Genomic DNA, 16,301 nt, shown 5'->3' with positions numbered 1-16,301 from the left:
AGCTTTGCACCAACCTTCAGTGGGAACAAACATCCACTCACCACTGCCTACTGCTCCATCTGATAATAATTCACTCAGGCTCCACTACCTTCTGTTCAACGCATGGTTACTCGTACTCAAACTGGTTCGTTGAAGCCTACGATTCCCTTTTCCTTGTCTGCTATTACGCATTCTAGTGAGGAACCTACTTGTTATTCACAAGCTTCAAAAGAGGACCATTGGCATCGTGCGGAACCTTAGTTTTATCAATGAAGCTAAGTTCATCTACTAGGTGTTGGTGGTGTGTCATGTGAGTCTCCAGGAGCAAAATAATGGTTGGGCAATAATAGTCAAGCATAGAGTGATTTTTTATTTTTTTTACAGAAGTCGGATTTATGAGGACTACTTTGGGTTATGCTTTTTATTTGTAAATGAAAAAGTTCTGTATGTGGATTTTGATATGAAATTCAAGCTAATGGGAATGCTTTGCTACAATGTTAGAGTTATTTTCAACTGAATTACCATCCATTCACGCCTTAACGAAATGCAACTCATATCCCCTGAAATGTGTATGTATGAATACATTTAGGGATGTTAACTTCAAATCATAAAATCATAATTTCAAATTTCGAATTCTCCAAAATGTAGGATTTGAAGATAAATATATCACTCACCATTGAATTTCATAGCAAATAAATACCGAAGTTTTGACCAAAGTAAACCATTATTTAAATAAATTCACCAAAATAATATGTTTTTTTGAAAATTTACAGAACTAGTATAAATGTATTCTTGAGTAACGTTTTAGGCTATTAATTTATTAAAAAAATTCTGACGCATAAAATAGATGGGCTGACGGCGTTAAATAACGAAACGTTATTGGTGGTAACGTTTTAAGCATAAAACGTTACTGCCAAATACGTTTTATGATTCATTACTCGGAGGTGCGATTTATAGCTAAAACGTTACTCACAGTGACGTTTCTTTAAAATTCAGACAGTTGCTTAGTACGTTTTTTTGTTAATGTATCAGTTACTTTTTAACTGTTCACGAGTTTTAATTTTGTCAGTTGAAAGGATCTAATAATTCTAAAAAGTGGAGAAATCAAAATATTCACATATAAAAGAATTTTTGAATTCTTACAAGTGTAGAAAAAAATTACGTGTTCAAGAAATAATTTATAGAAATATTTCATTGTCAGTCATGTGATTTTTCGGTCGTTCTCTCACCCACAATTTCCATATATATATATATATATATATATATATATATATCCAACATTTGTTTTCAAGACGTAAGTTACTTAAAGATGATTTTCTAAATATCAACTCTCTCTCTCTATCTATTAAATTTTAATTTTTTTTAGTGATGTCTTCAATTTGAGATAAATTTTAAATTTATTTTAAAATTTTGAGAATTAATTATTAATTATTATTGTTTTGTAAAAATATTTTTCTTTAAATAGTTATATTAACATTAACAATTTTTTGATTTTTTTTTAGAGCAAAATAAATTTCACTACTTTAGATCCTAATTATTAGGATTTTCGATGATTTTCGATATTCATTTGTCTATTGGTTCTTTACTCTCTTTTTTCTTAGTATTCTCTACATGTATAATGTTGATTTTCTAACTCGAGAGTAATTTTCTCTCGCTAGGATATTAATTTGAGGTGGTAATTTATCACTATAATTTATCGAACACTTGGAGGAAAATTGAAAGAAAAATCATCACTTTTATTTATTTGTTTTATCCTTTTTTGTTCACTTGATTTTCACAAGAAAAATCCAATAGAACATGGTTATGCTCACAAACATAGCTTATTCAAAAGGGACAAGAACGGAAAAAGAAACGTCGTGCATTGTTGGAATCTTGGATTGAAGTTAGCTTACAACAACTAATTGGAAGGATACAAACACAACTAAAATTCGTGAACAGTTAAAAAGTAACCGATACATTAACAAGAAACGTACTAAGAAAACTAAAAGTCTATGTCTGAATTTTAAAGAAAATGTTACTGCGAGTAGGGGTGTTCACGGTTTGGATAAAAACCAATCCAAACCGAAAAACCAAACCAAACCGATAAAATAAAACCGATTTTATTTGGGTTTGGTTTGGTTTTGGTTTTAGATTTTTGAAAACGAATAGTATTTGGTTTGGTTATGGTTTTATTTGAAAAAAATCGAAGAAATAACCGAACCGAACCAAACCTATGAATTATATACATATATTTTATTAATATACATACTTAATATATTATTTTTGTAAACAATTTTAAATATCTTATACATATTTTCATTAAAATTTCTTTATAATTTACTTATTGAAAGCAAAAATTCCCAAAATGAAACATTTATCTTATTGATTTCATGTATATGAGTGTCTATGACAATTCTTTAGGACTGAAAATGTTATTTTCTCTTCCTTCTAGACCAATATAGTGAATTTTAAAGCTTTATTGATAGTAAATTTAGTAATCAAAAATTCAGTAATTTAAGTCATTCTAACTATTTTCGTTTTGAATGGATTGTTATCACTTTTATCACATTTTAAATGAATTGTTTCTTTTATTTTTGTGTATGGTTAATAACCGAATAACCGAACCAAACCAAACCGATAAATGTATATTATATTTGGTTTGGTTTGGTTTTGATAATTTTAAAACCGATTAAGTTGATTTGGTTTTGGTGTTGACCAATAACCGATCCAAACCAACCCGTGAACACCCCTAACTGCGAGTAACGTTTTAGCTATAAAATGTGCCTCCGAGTAACGAATCATAAAACGTATTTGACAATAACGTTTTATAGTTAAAACGTTCCACCAATAACGTTTCTTTACTTAATGCCGTCAGCCCATATATTTTATGCGTCAGAAATTTTTTTAATAAAATATAGTCTAAAACGTTACTCAAGAATACATTTATACTAATTTTATAAATTTTCAAAAAAACATATTATTTTGGTGAATTGATTTAAATAATGGCTTACTTTAGTCAAAAATTCATAAATACCCCTTAACTGCTAAAACGTATAACACAAGTGATGTGGTAAATAATAGAGGTTGCATATAAAATTTAAAACAAATAAAATACCTCATTTATTGTTAAAAAACATGATTTTTGAGCTACTTGAAAAAAAAAAAACTAATAGAGAAATAAAGAAAATATAGTAGAAAAAATAGAGCTTAATGCATACGAATTTTCTTGGTACAGACTTGAATATTATTTGGAAATTGAAATGGGAAACACTTGAGCACATTTAATACTATAATTAAGATATTAAATGATAATTTTGTATATTGTATATTCACGATAAGCATTAAATAGAATAGTAACTCGAAGAAATTGAAAAAAACTAATACAAATTTAATTTCTCATCTAAACAAATTCATTATAAAATATTTAATGGTCTAATAATATTTATTGCAATAAAAATTTTACTTTTTAGTACATACTCGGGATAAGGCACAAGTACCCCCTTTAGGGATGTACATAGCTGGGTTGGTTCGGATTTTTCAAAATCAAACCAAATCATTTGTGTCGAATTTTAAATTTATAAACCAAACCAAATCAATAAAAGTCGGGTTTTTCAACCTTGGATTTTTTTGGATTTTTTCGGATTTCCGGGTTTTGTTCGGATTTTTCCATTAAAGTATTCATACAAATATATAATTTACTTGTACTTCAAATATTTCTTTAGTCCTACCAAAATACAACTATCTAAGGTGTTTCTTAAGAAAATAACACAATATATGATATGATTAATGACACTAAAATATCCAACAAAAAAATAATAATGAAATCGCGTAAAACAAATATTGCAAATTAATAAGTCATAATGAAAATGATCATAATTTAAAAGTTATAAATCATGCTAAAATAAGTTTAATAAGTACTAGTTACATGACTAAATATTAAAGGAAATTAAAATTAGAGTATGTATTTTAATTTTCTAAACCAATGTAAAACTAAAGAACAATTCTTAGTATTGAATTGATTTTCTTTTTGCAGTAATATTAATTTGATTTTGATTTAAGCTTTATTATAATTACCAACATTTATGAACTATAATTTTTATTGGACCATTCAGTTTCTAAATTTAATAATATATTAAAGGGAAAATTACGTGACTTGGCAAACATTACTATGTTATTATTCAACAGGGGTATAGTTTCCGTGACTACAGTTTTGATAAATTTTGCCATTAAATATGGGACCCAACTCACCCACCCTCCACCCATTATTTGTATACAGAATCAACGTAACATCACAATTCTTGGCCTTAGTATAAAATTTTATACAAACTCAATTTTATCTCTCCTTTCTCCATTTCCTAATATTTTTCCTTAATTCACTCACACATATCCATATGAATTTCGAATTTCACTCTCTCCCTCCTAATCATGTTTTCACTTTTGCACATAACAATCTAAATCGTGTCTATTTTTTTCTGTTTGTATATGACCGACTTATGCTTCTTGTTTTTGGGTAATTTCTTTCCCAAAAATCTCACTTTGATCTTCAGATTTCAAGCTTTTACAAAAAATGAATGATGAAACTCCATCCAAGAGGATTACGAGCCTTTGCATGTCAAAGTTGTTTCGAATTTAGATTTGTATAATAAGAATTCTATTTGAATCATTAGTTCGAAAAACTATGAAAAAGTATAAGAATTATTTAAAAATTATATCAAAGTAAATATTTTTATGTATAAAATAAAATTTTAAAATTATCTATATAATGTCGGGTTGATTTGGTCTCGGGTTGGTTTTTTTAGTTAAAATAAAACCAACCCAAATATAGTCGGGTTTTTTTTTTCAATTCCAAACCAAGTCAAACCATACTACTGGTCAGGTTTTTTTTTCCGGTTTGCGGTTTGGTTTGGTTTTCAGTTCGGTTTTGTACATCCCTATCCCCGCTAGACTATGAGCAAAATCCCAGAGACACACATTAACTAAATTAGGGTCCTATTACCCCCCTTAACTCATTTTTTTTTGTAATTTTGTACACCTTTTAGCTTACGTGGCATCCAAACATTTCTCACATGCCACAATTGTGTGGAGTCACAGAGTGTGCCACATAAGTCAAAAGGTGTATTAAATTACAAAATAAATGAGTTCAGGGGGTTAATAAGACATTAGTTTAGTTAAGGTGTGTCGTTGAGATGTCGCTCATACTGTAGGGGGGGTACTTGTGTCTTTTCCCGTACATACTCTCTTTGTCCAATAATCAGGGGCGGACCCACGTAGTCAGTTTTGGGTGCTCGAGCACCCATTGACTCCGGAAATTTTTTTGTATATATATATATATATATAGAAAATATGATAAATACGTTATTAAAGAAAAATAAGCACCCATAGAACACTAGTAGTCGTGGGTGCGCTGGTTAACACTTGAAAAATAACGCGCGCGAAGCATGAGGGCGAGGGTTCGAATCCAGTCAGCCTCATTCTTTTCTTTTTTTTTTACTTTTTCCAGCGAATTTTGCACCTTTTTTTTTACTTTTCCTTTTTTTAATTAAGGGCTTATTTTACTCCGAATTTTGTACTTGTTTTGACTTTTCCTATTCTTAATTATTTTAGGGTGATTAACTTTTTCTTTCTTTTTTATTTTTAACTTCTTCTATGTTTTAAAACCTTTTCCATTGCCCACTTTTATGGGATTTTTTCTTTTAACAAAAAGAGGAAATCATTCTTCTTCAGCAATAATAGTTGTCCACTATATTATTTTGGGATGTTCAACAATACTTGTCCATTTTATGAAATCAATGGATAATTTTACACTTAGATCATAATTTTTCCTTATCATTAATATAGTAATTCTCTATTACATATTTCAAGACATTGTATTTATTATATTCAAAGGGTAATATAGTAAAATTACCCTTCTATTTATAGATTCTTAAGAAGTGTAAAATATTAATAGTAGACAAGTATTGTTGGACAGAGAAAGAAAAATATTATAAAAATAGTTTTAGAATAAAGGCAAAAAAGTAAGTCAACTGTGTGCTTCAAAACTTGCCACTTTTAATAATACTAAATTCTGGGCACGTGATTTGCGCGTGTATCCCACATCATTGAGTAGATAAATTGAAAAATCATATGAATATTTTAAAGTTCTATGTTTGAGTTATGAAATTAATTAATGTTGATCCTATATAGTTAGGTCAATAAAGAAAAAGTTCTAGTCCCAGGAAAAGTCTTAAATATCTGTTTTGTAATTTTTGTTTTTGCCTCGATGCCTTATTTTAAATTCTAGCATAGGCTGTAATTACTAAAATAATTTCATTATCTTATTAATTTCTTTTGGTAATGCATTCTTTATACCTTACGTTTGCTTTTTGTCTAGCATTCACATATTAATTCAACTCAGTACCTTCTGCAGGTATAAACTCATGGTGATTAAGCTAAAGAGAAGAGGAAGGCACAACATAATATGGGTAATTTCAAGGCCCGGCGAAGGAAGAGGGAAAATGATCGAATTTGCTCCCTCAAATATTGTCAAAAGTTATCCCACTTGCAGAGCTCAAAAGAAGTTGTTAAATGACGTCATGGCTGCCAACAAGGCACAAACAACTTAGCACAGACGCAAGAGGAAAACCACCGCATCTTTGAAGACAAACTAGTTCTGCCTACAGACCTAGTCGATGTGTCACAGGAGCCGAATAATAGCGCTACTGAATCTGAGGATATAGTACGAGTAGTGAACAAGATCAAAAAGGTTGTATATGGAAAAAAGATTAAGACACTAGAATCAAAGTCAAGGGGTGTGATGAAGAGAAAGAAGAAGGATAAAAAGAAGTCTACGGAAGAGGTAGTAGAACTTGTGGAAAAAGTAGTGGAACCTAGGTCTAAGTATGTGAAGGGACTTGGTTTGCCTACTAAAAAAGGGAAAGGGTCGTAAAGTTTTAACTAGGGAGGAGCGAGTAACTACTGTCGAAACCAAAATGTGTTAAATGGCACGGTGTTTGATCCGGATGTTCTAGATAAGCCATGCCTGAGAAGCCTTGTTGACCGTAAAAGAATTGGAGATTACGAGGCTTGAAGTACTGCTTCAGAAGGAACAATCTTAGGGACCAGGTCCAAGTACATGTGGGCAAGAGAATGTTGAAGCACTAAAGGCTCGCAATGTTAAGTTGGTTGAATCAAATGCCAAATTGGATGCTGAGGTCAAGTCTCTAACCCAAAATCTTATCCACGTCCATGAGGATGAGAACACCCGCATGAACCTGATCCTAAAATCTCTTGTCCCCCAACCCCCTCCGTCTTAAAGTCCTTCCCGATCCTTTGTTTTTGTATCTGACAGTGGCTTTGTGACTTTGTTATTTTTCGCTTTTCACTTACAGTTAGTATGGTGGATGTTTTCCTTCTATTGATGATACCTTCCCTTGTTTTATTTGCTACGTTGATTCTTCTCTGTGTGCTTAGTTACTCATGTTTTGTGTTGCCCTTTGTCTATGGATTCATTGTGTTTTTGCTTGACATCTTGCTTATGTTTACTACTTTAACTTTTTTATGATGTCAAAAGGGGAAAGAATGGTGTTGGTGACAGGGGGTATTTGTGACAGGGGGAATCTAATTAACAAGTGACAGGGGACTATGTATGCTGGAAAATATTGATGGAAAGGAAATAATAAAGTGTTTGTTTGTTATCATCAAAAAAGGAAAAAATGTTAGAATTCGAAATTTTGATGATACTCACAAATCTGCAACCTGATCCCATAGGTGATCAAGTATCTTAAGTCAAATAGTGAAAAACTATAAAGGGTGATCCTCTCTGACGTGGTTAGTGAGCACAAGAAACGAAAACAATGTACTCAACCAATCAAAGAACACTAGCTAGGTTATTTTGTTCAGAGGATAATATATCTTCATTTGACATGAAACAACTCAGTCAAGACATTAAAAGCAAAAATATTAAAAGGTGTTTTTTGTCTTTGAAGAATTCAAGCCTTCAACAACCTTAAAAGACCTGATAGAGTTATCAAGTGTGTCTTCTAAGTGTTGTTAGTGAACACTTGGGTTGTGGTGAACTTGTAAGATCTGTTTCTAATCTATAAAGGAACACATCAAGTCTTTGTTGTGAGAAAAAATAATAAGCATAGTTAGAGTTAACTGTGTGGTGTGTGATTGAAGTCTATATTAATTGGAGTTAGTTAATATAGTGGGAAATAGAGGTATTGTTTTGGCTCTCTTTGTAATAGGGCTATTACATGTGGTGAGATTAAGAGTTTAATCTATTTATGTATATTTGGAGTTTGTATTCACTTGTTGCTTGAAAATAGTGAAAACTGATGAAAATCTTGTGTGAATGATCGTGATTTTCCTCCCTTGAACAAGGATGTTTCCATGTAAAACTCCTTGCTGTATTTTTTTTTACTTTATGGAGTAGTTTATTATCTTCTACTGCATTTTAGTGTATTATCTATCCGGTCCCTTACATGTGGTTGACTAGTACATCTCATGAGTTTGTATATGTGTTAACAAATTGACTATATGTATATCATTTTGTTAAGCGGTATCTTGATTCAATAAAGTTCACATATCTTGAATTCACGTGAATAAATCTCAACACTTTCCCATTTCTATCTATACAAATAAAATTATAACAAAGTGTTCTTCTTCCTTTAATTTATTTCCCAACCATATCATGATATCGAGAAATATGTATTCCAATTTATTTTATTAATCAAGAATTCTCCATATTTTATTTCTTAATCAACTTTAATTCTATTTTTCATGAGCTCAGACAAATATGTATCTAAAGTTACTTTTTTTTTTTTATTCAAGTCGATGGACCCATTATTATAATTTTTTTGTTTTTTGTGGTTAGATTTTTTTCACCTCTTTGCCTTGTGTAATATATTTGTGAAACATTAGGTAGAAATTTTAACTTCATTAGAGAATCACACAGAGTTTATTTCATTATTTCAACTCATTACATAGAGAAAATAAATCCAAATAATTAATATAAATATACTTATAAGTGAAAAATCAATTTATAGCTCCACAAACAGTTCTTATGATCCCATTTTGACCGGTTAGAGGACTAATATCTCCCATTTTAATCATGGCTGCAGCAAAATCAGAGGCAAATGTGCGAGGGTTGTTGCTATATTCAGTAACAATGCTATCTGTTGATCCGCCACTAAGAAGGACTTGATCTGATTGAAGAAGACCTTTTCTTTGAATCAAGTTCTTGTAGTAATTGTTATCCAATTGATTGGGTGTAACCAAATCAAGTGGAGCTAGGTTTCCATTTTGATCTTCTTGAGGACATTGACGTCTTCTAGTGCTAGCAAATCCAGCATCGATGTCTGTTCCATTACTGTAAATTCTATCGCGGAAAAGGAAACATTGTGCTTGACCAATTGAATGTGCACCTAGAATAAGATGATTTAAATCGTTAGATCTTCTTATCTATACAAGTATATGATTGATAAAATTCTTTTTTTAATAATTTTATAATGAGGGTTTTACCTGATAAAGCAACCATATCCTTTGTGCTAAGGCCTTTGTTGGCAAAGCCAGAAATAATCCTATCAAGAGGATCAAAAGGACCTGGGAGATCAGTTTCAGCAAGAGTATGACTTGCAGTGGTTGAATCTCGTCTTCCAAGTTTCACCGTCCATGATGGACCTCCAACCTGATTGTTAATAAACATAATATTGATTAGTACCGACCATACCTTTTTATAGCATTTTTTAAAACTAGGAGCACTTACGAGAGTGGATGCATCCCTAGCAGCAACTGCAAGTATGTCTGCACATGACACAATTCCTGGACATGTTTTCTCAAGTTCCCTTTTTGCATCTTCTATAATACCGTATCCTCTAGCTGATCCAAGATTTGGCAATGCAGTCTTCTCGCTTACAATTGTTGGAGTCTCATCAAGTAAGATAGAAGCATCACAACCCTATACATAATTAAAGTTAAATCCACAAATTACAATCAATATATATTATACGTCGTCAAGCCAATAATTTGAACTTGAGTACTTAGAGAAACATAAAGCATCTAATATAACTGACCTGAACAAAGCAATCATGAAAATGAAGACGAATGAGGGATGCAGCCATGCGACGTTCACTTGAAACTGCTTGTCTTATGCTTGTACGAATAGTGGTGAGAGCAGTAGGGCAAGTGCGGTCATAGAATGTAGAAGAAAGTTGTGCATGACATTGCATGCTAGAGAGTAAGAGAAGAGAAAATATAGCAACAAAAGAGTTGTTTGAAGTAATCATTTGGAAAGTGTGTATAATATATGATGCCAAGAAGTAAGAATAGATGTTAAGGTGATAGAAGAAGAAATGTGCTACTGAAATATTTATAGGCAAATGAAAGTCTTTTTTTGGTCACTATTGGCTGCCAATTGCAAAATTAATATTCCGCGTTATTGCTAGCTTTTGTATTTGACTTTTTCTTTGTCTACCTATATTTGAAAGGCTCTTCTCATGAGTTACACATATATATTATTCCGTCTTGTTTAATTTATTTTATTTGTCTACTTTAACATGATATATAATTTAAGAAAAAATTAAAAGGACTTTTGAATCTTATAATGGTATTAAAATGTTATTTAATTTTATGATTTTAAATATGTCATGTGAAAAATTGAAATTAAAGAGTTGACAAAAAAAGGAAAGACACTCTTCTTAAAATACCAAATATAGAGAAAAAAATAAAACAAATAAATTAAAACATAACAAGTACATTATCTTCAAAAGGATAAAAATCAACTTACTTCATATCATATATAATAATTATAGTTGAAAATGTGACTTCACACTATTTTTAGGTTTTTTGTTCTGACTAAGTGACGAATTTACCGAGAAAAGAGAACTAAGTGACGAGGTTTTTGGTTTTTGGTTTTTGGGTTGATATTGGATGTTCGTTGTTTTTTTTTTAAACAGAAAATCAACGCAGTTATTCCTTTTTTTAATTATTTTATATTTTTTTTTATAAAAATTGATGGACGAGGTCAACTTTTGAAGTGCAAAATTATAATTGAAAAGTATAAATAATAATGATTAAAATATTTCGTCAAAGAGCATGTGTAATTGAGCAGTAAAATTGTCTAAAGTTATGTTAAGGTGATTTTACTGGCAATAGTAATTGACACTAAAAAAATGCCGCCAAAAGTATTAACTTTTTGCGGCAATAATATTGGTGTTTACCGGCACTCTAAATAAATATCACTAAAGCATTTAGCGACATTGAATGCAATAGCAATAAATTAAGGGAAAATTTTATGAAATAGTAAACTATTAATTCAAATTAAATGTTATTGTCCTAGTTTATTTGATTTGTAATTCGCAGTAAACATCCCATTTTTTTGCCATCTGATTCGGTATACAATTAGTCATTTTATACATTTGGATATAAAATGTAGAAAATGCGTTTGTGTTTGTATAAAGCGAGAGAAAAGTGTATATACAAATACAAATACATATATTTTCTTCCTATACACTAATAATTATACAAATACAGATCTTATTATGCAAATTACAGTGTATAAATGAATTTATACAAAACTGAACAATTTGTAGAAAATTGGATGTATTTTGCGAATTATACAAATCAAAAGCTCCATAGCAAACATAAAATTTGTTATGGAACGCAATTATGCAAACTATAGTTATAACTATAACATGCAAATATAATTTTTATATTTGTTATATGTGAAAATTGCTCGATTAAATGTCGGTAAATATTTTTGTGGCAATAAATATTGCCACTAAAAGAAAAATTAATTGTCACTAAAAGTTTATTTTGGTGTAGTGATACCTGGGTACAATTCCAACTAACTATATTTGAATGAATATTTATGAAAATCATATATACCTTCTGACGGACACGATCGGTTGTCCCTCAATTTTAACCGATCCTGTCTATTAGTTTCACGAAAGCGATGAAGGTAAAATCGACAATGCATTTTTCGTAAAAATTAAACTTATAACCTTGTCCATCGATTTTCGCCCTTGATTTTAAACCTTTTTTTCGTGGTGTAATTTTTTAAAGAGAAAATTTTACGTATAGCAAATAAAAAATTGCTAATTGTATGCTATAGCAAACTTTGTAAAATTGCAGTCCGTAGCAAAATTATAGTTTGCTATGGATGTGTCTTTTTTATATTCGCTAGTCAGTTTTTTTTAATACATTTTGATTGTTTAAAAAAAAAAAAAAAGGCGTTAATTTCTGTTAAAAAAAAAAGGAAAAAAATCACTGAAGTCACGCACGTTCTATTCCATTCGAATTCCCTTCCTTCTTCGTCGTCTTCAATAGTAAGAACTCCATTGTAACTCAATTCAGAAAATGGATCAAGCTATTGACGGTACTACACAAACAATCGAGATCATTGGACTGTAGAGATAGCAACAGGAGGTAATTTCATGACGAAAACATACTCTGATTTTGCTTTTTTTGGTCGAAGATGGTGTTCAACATGTATTCAAAATCAGATTTCCTTTTTAACAATCATCAATTTAAGTTGAATGTATATTGAGAGGTGTATATTTTGTTCGAAATAGAGTTTAACACTTATGATTGTATAGTTAATTTGTAATCTAGAAAAAATTGTGATCTGGAAATTTTCTNTCCATTGTAACTCAATTCAGAAAATGGATCAAGCTATTGACGGTACTACACAAACAATCGAGATCATTGGACTGTAGAGATAGCAACAGGAGGTAATTTCATGACGAAAACATACTCTGATTTTGCTTTTTTTGGTCGAAGATGGTGTTCAACATGTATTCAAAATCAGATTTCCTTTTTAACAATCATCAATTTAAGTTGAATGTATATTGAGAGGTGTATATTTTGTTCGAAATAGAGTTTAACACTTATGATTGTATAGTTAATTTGTAATCTAGAAAAAATTGTGATCTGGAAATTTTCTGGATGAAATTGTTAATTATTTTGAATTTGTGATCAGAGATTCGCTCATTTCACAGTAATATTTGTGTTCGGATTTGTATAGTTGCTTAGAGTTTATACGTATAGGTTTTTAGATATGATTCAGTAAGATATGTATAATTCATATATGAAACTATTATGTGTATGTTTTATACAGTGCATCTTCATCATGATTTTGGATATATGATTGTTATACAAATGCAAAAATTTGTACTATGTGAAAGTAATAATAACACTGCACTTGTATGAAATTGTATAATTGTGTATAAAATTTTAATTTGTGTATATAATTGCTTATATAAAAATGTATATGCAGAATGTGTGTATAAACGTTTATATGAGTATATAATTGGAATATGTATATATATGTGAATAGGTGAAGTTGCTAGAATTTGTATAAATATATGTTCTGCTTGTTGTTGAATTCTTAATCGTATAAATGTATATGTATATATAACTTTTTTTTTATACAGAAATTTTGAAAATGGCTTCATTAGCGATTTTGGTTATGCATTCCGGTAGATGGGACAATGACAATTGTTACGTTGATTATCCAATTGAGGGGATGATTTTTAAAGAAAGTTCATCGTATAAGGAGTTGTATAATGTTATTGCAATGCAACTCAGTGTTGATACAAATGTGATTAAGCTGAAAATTGAGTATAAGGTTAAAGAAAGCAAAACGCCAATGTTGATTCACAACGACATGGGTGTTAGAGTGTATATCATGATTAAAAAGGCTGCAGATGACTTCAACAAGTATCCAATTTGTATAAGCAAAATGGATAATAATAGCAATATCACTGAATTGTGTGAAAGTTCAAATCAGGAGAATGATATGGTTACATCAATTTGCTGATTTTGAGACTAGGCAGCTATCAATTGGTGAATCGGTAGAGCCGTTTTGTGTCTTGGGGTCAGGGAGCTGCGATGGATTCATTTCAGATCCTTGTAATAAGTACGTGGAGATTGACCAAGTGTATAAGAACAAAGCCACTTTGAAATCTATGATGGAAAATTATGCAATTGAAAATAGATTTCAATATAGAACTGTGAGGTCAAATGCAATCAGGTAACTAGTTTATACAAACAAATACATTACTGTATATGTTGTTTTAGTTATTTGTATATTTATATGTTGTGTTGTATTTGTTGATGTAGTTATATGCTGGAATGTATTTCTGATGAATGTGAGTGGTTGATGAAAGCATCAAATATCAACAAGTCTGGAACGTTTAGGATCCGAGCATTTAATACAGATCATACTTGTCCTTTGAAGGATAAAGTGTATTCACAAAAACATGCGACAAACATGCTGATTTGTGGGATCGTTAAGCCTAAGCTTGTTGATCACAAGAGAAAATATACACCTTCTGATATTCAGAGTGATGTAAAGATATATTTGGGAGTTGATGTAAATTACTCGTTGGCTTGGAGGGCTAAAGAAAAGGCTTTGATTTCATTGAGGGGCACCACAACTGCATCTTACAGCAAACTTTCAGCATACTTGTATATGATGGATATTACATATCCAGGCTCGCATATTCGTCTAAAGAAAACAGACAAAAATGAGTTCTTGTATCTTTTTGTTGCGTTGAATAATTGTATACAAGGCTTCGATCATTGCAGGCCTGTCGTAGTTGTTGATGGAAGTCACCTAAGAGGACCGTATAATGGAACATTTGTGGCTGCAAGTACAATGGACGGAGCAGGTATGTTTCATTATGTTTGTGAATGTATATTTTTTATTTTATGTTAATTTGTATGTAAATAAAAATGTAGGACATATTTTCCCACTGGCCTATGGTATCATTGATTCAGAAAATGACGCAGCTTGGTCTTGATTTTTTGTACAACTAAGAAAGGCTTATGGGGAAAGGAGTAATATGTGTGTAGTCTTCGATAAAAATGAGAGCATCATAAAGGCAGTCACAAAAGTGTATAAAAATGTGCCACATTATGCTTGTATGTGGCACTGGTGGTGTAATGTAGAGAAGAAATTTAGGAAGGCATCAAAGGAGCTAAGTCCTATGTTTTATACTATGGCAAAGACTTGCAGTAAAGTTGAGTTTGATAGGTTGATGGATACTGTAGAAAAGGTTGGTGTAGGTGTCAAAGAGTATTTGGAGCTAGCTGGATATGATAAGTGGTCAAGGTGTCATGCAGAAACTCATCGGGGATAGGCTATGACGTCTAACATTGCAGAGAGTATAAATGTTGCATTAGTGTATGTACGTGAATTACCAATTTTTAATTTTCTAGAAGAGGTTAAACTGATGTTTGGGAGATGGAATCATGACAACAAACACGAGATAGCCTGCACATTTACTCCGTTGATTGGAAAATTTCAGAAGATACTGATCGAAAATGAAGCAATGAGCACACAAATGGGGGTATGTTTTATGTATATGTAGTGTTAATTAATCAATTATGCACACAGATAGAATATATATACAATTGCATAGACTTATACATATAAATAAATCTATTTGTATGAAACAGGTTGTGCTGTCAACTGAATATATATATAATGTGACTGATGATGGTAGGAGTTTTGTGGTATGTTTAAAGAATAAAACATGCAGTTGTGGAAAGTTTTAATACGAAGAAATACCATGTGAACATGCTTGGGTTGTACTAAAGAGGAAAAGTCTAGTGGCTGATGGATATTGCTCGAATTTGTATAAACCAAAGACGATTTTGAAGATTTATGAGATACCAATTTATTCATTGCATGATGTAGCAGAATGGGTGATACCTGAATACATAATGTATGATGAAGTCCGGCCTCCAAAATTCAAAAGACCTCCAGGAAGGCCAAAAAATAAACACCGTTCAAAAACAAAATGTGAATTGCTTGGTCTCAAAGGAAAACATACGTGTAACACATGTGGAGTTGCAGGTAACAATAGGCATTCATGTAGAAACAGACCTCAAGAAGTTTAATAAGCTCTTTTGATTATATTTGAGTGTAAATTCAATTTTATAGATACTTGAATGTTATTCTAAACTGGCTCTGTGTTTAAACTGTATGAGTTGGAATGTTGATGATGGAATAAAATTGTTATGTCCTATTAATTGTGATCCTTTTTTATCTTCATTTTGTATTCATGCTCTTGTATATAATATGAATTATCGTTGGCGTATATATTGTACATCATATACAGAAATTCTATATGTATAAGTTAAATTGAACATTTTATTATATTTGTATAAGCCGGCTATTAAACATTGTATTCTATTGTATTAGTTATATTGATTTTCCCTTTTTGAACAGATAATGTATATTCATAATGAATTAAGGGAATTAAAGATTGTATAAACTTTCAAAATTTATACAGTTAATCTGTAAATATATGTCGTTGTTAGTTAAGTGATTTGTATACTTATACTTTATGAACATC

The 16,301-nt window shown here is 30.8% G+C and overlaps 2 protein-coding genes and 1 pseudogene across 2 annotated transcripts; 2 read left to right on the top strand and 1 right to left on the bottom strand.

Annotated features, from left to right (window-relative positions):
* Positions 1–8,922: 8,922 nt before the first annotated feature.
* LOC125844707 (lignin-forming anionic peroxidase-like) lies at positions 8,923–10,270 on the bottom strand. The gene is made up of 4 exons (XM_049524036.1): positions 10,011–10,270; positions 9,704–9,895; positions 9,460–9,625; positions 8,923–9,362 (listed from the first exon to the last, which is right to left on the bottom strand). The coding sequence occupies exons 1-4, from the start codon at positions 10,221–10,223 to the stop codon at positions 8,974–8,976; spliced, it is 960 nt and encodes a 319-aa protein (XP_049379993.1). The 5' UTR covers positions 10,224–10,270; the 3' UTR covers positions 8,923–8,973.
* Positions 10,271–14,098: 3,828 nt separating this feature from the next.
* Positions 14,099–15,080, top strand: LOC125845925 (uncharacterized). The gene is made up of 2 exons (XM_049525411.1): positions 14,099–14,609; positions 14,794–15,080. Exons 1-2 carry the CDS (start codon positions 14,099–14,101, stop codon positions 15,078–15,080), a joined length of 798 nt encoding a protein of 265 aa, XP_049381368.1.
* Positions 15,081–15,083: 3 nt separating this feature from the next.
* LOC125843540 (uncharacterized) lies at positions 15,084–15,843 on the top strand (annotated as a pseudogene).
* The last annotated feature ends 458 nt before the right edge of the window (positions 15,844–16,301 follow it).

This window comes from Solanum stenotomum, chromosome 11, assembly GCF_019186545.1.
Source record: "Solanum stenotomum isolate F172 chromosome 11, ASM1918654v1, whole genome shotgun sequence".
Taxonomy (NCBI): domain Eukaryota; kingdom Viridiplantae; phylum Streptophyta; class Magnoliopsida; order Solanales; family Solanaceae; genus Solanum; species Solanum stenotomum.
Note: the sequence above shows the minus strand (reverse complement) of the source record. Positions and strands in the feature narration are given on the sequence as shown.

What these genes read in the sequence shown, in the direction of transcription:
- LOC125844707 (XM_049524036.1), bottom strand. Translation starts at nt 10,223, where the DNA reads ATGATTACTTCAAACAACTCTTTTGTTGCTATATTTTCTCTTCTCTTA. An exon ending in TTCATGATTGCTTTGTTCAG is followed by an intron (nt 9,896 to 10,010) that starts GTCAGTTATATT and finishes AATTATGTATAG; the next exon opens with GGTTGTGATGCTTCTATCTT. An exon ending in CTAGGGATGCATCCACTCTC is followed by an intron (nt 9,626 to 9,703) that starts GTAAGTGCTCCT and finishes ATTAACAATCAG; the next exon opens with GTTGGAGGTCCATCATGGAC.
- LOC125845925 (XM_049525411.1), top strand. Translation starts at nt 14,099, where the DNA reads ATGAAAGCATCAAATATCAACAAGTCTGGAACGTTTAGGATCCGAGCA. An exon ending in AAGTACAATGGACGGAGCAG is followed by an intron (nt 14,610 to 14,793) that starts GTATGTTTCATT and finishes ATATGTGTGTAG; the next exon opens with TCTTCGATAAAAATGAGAGC.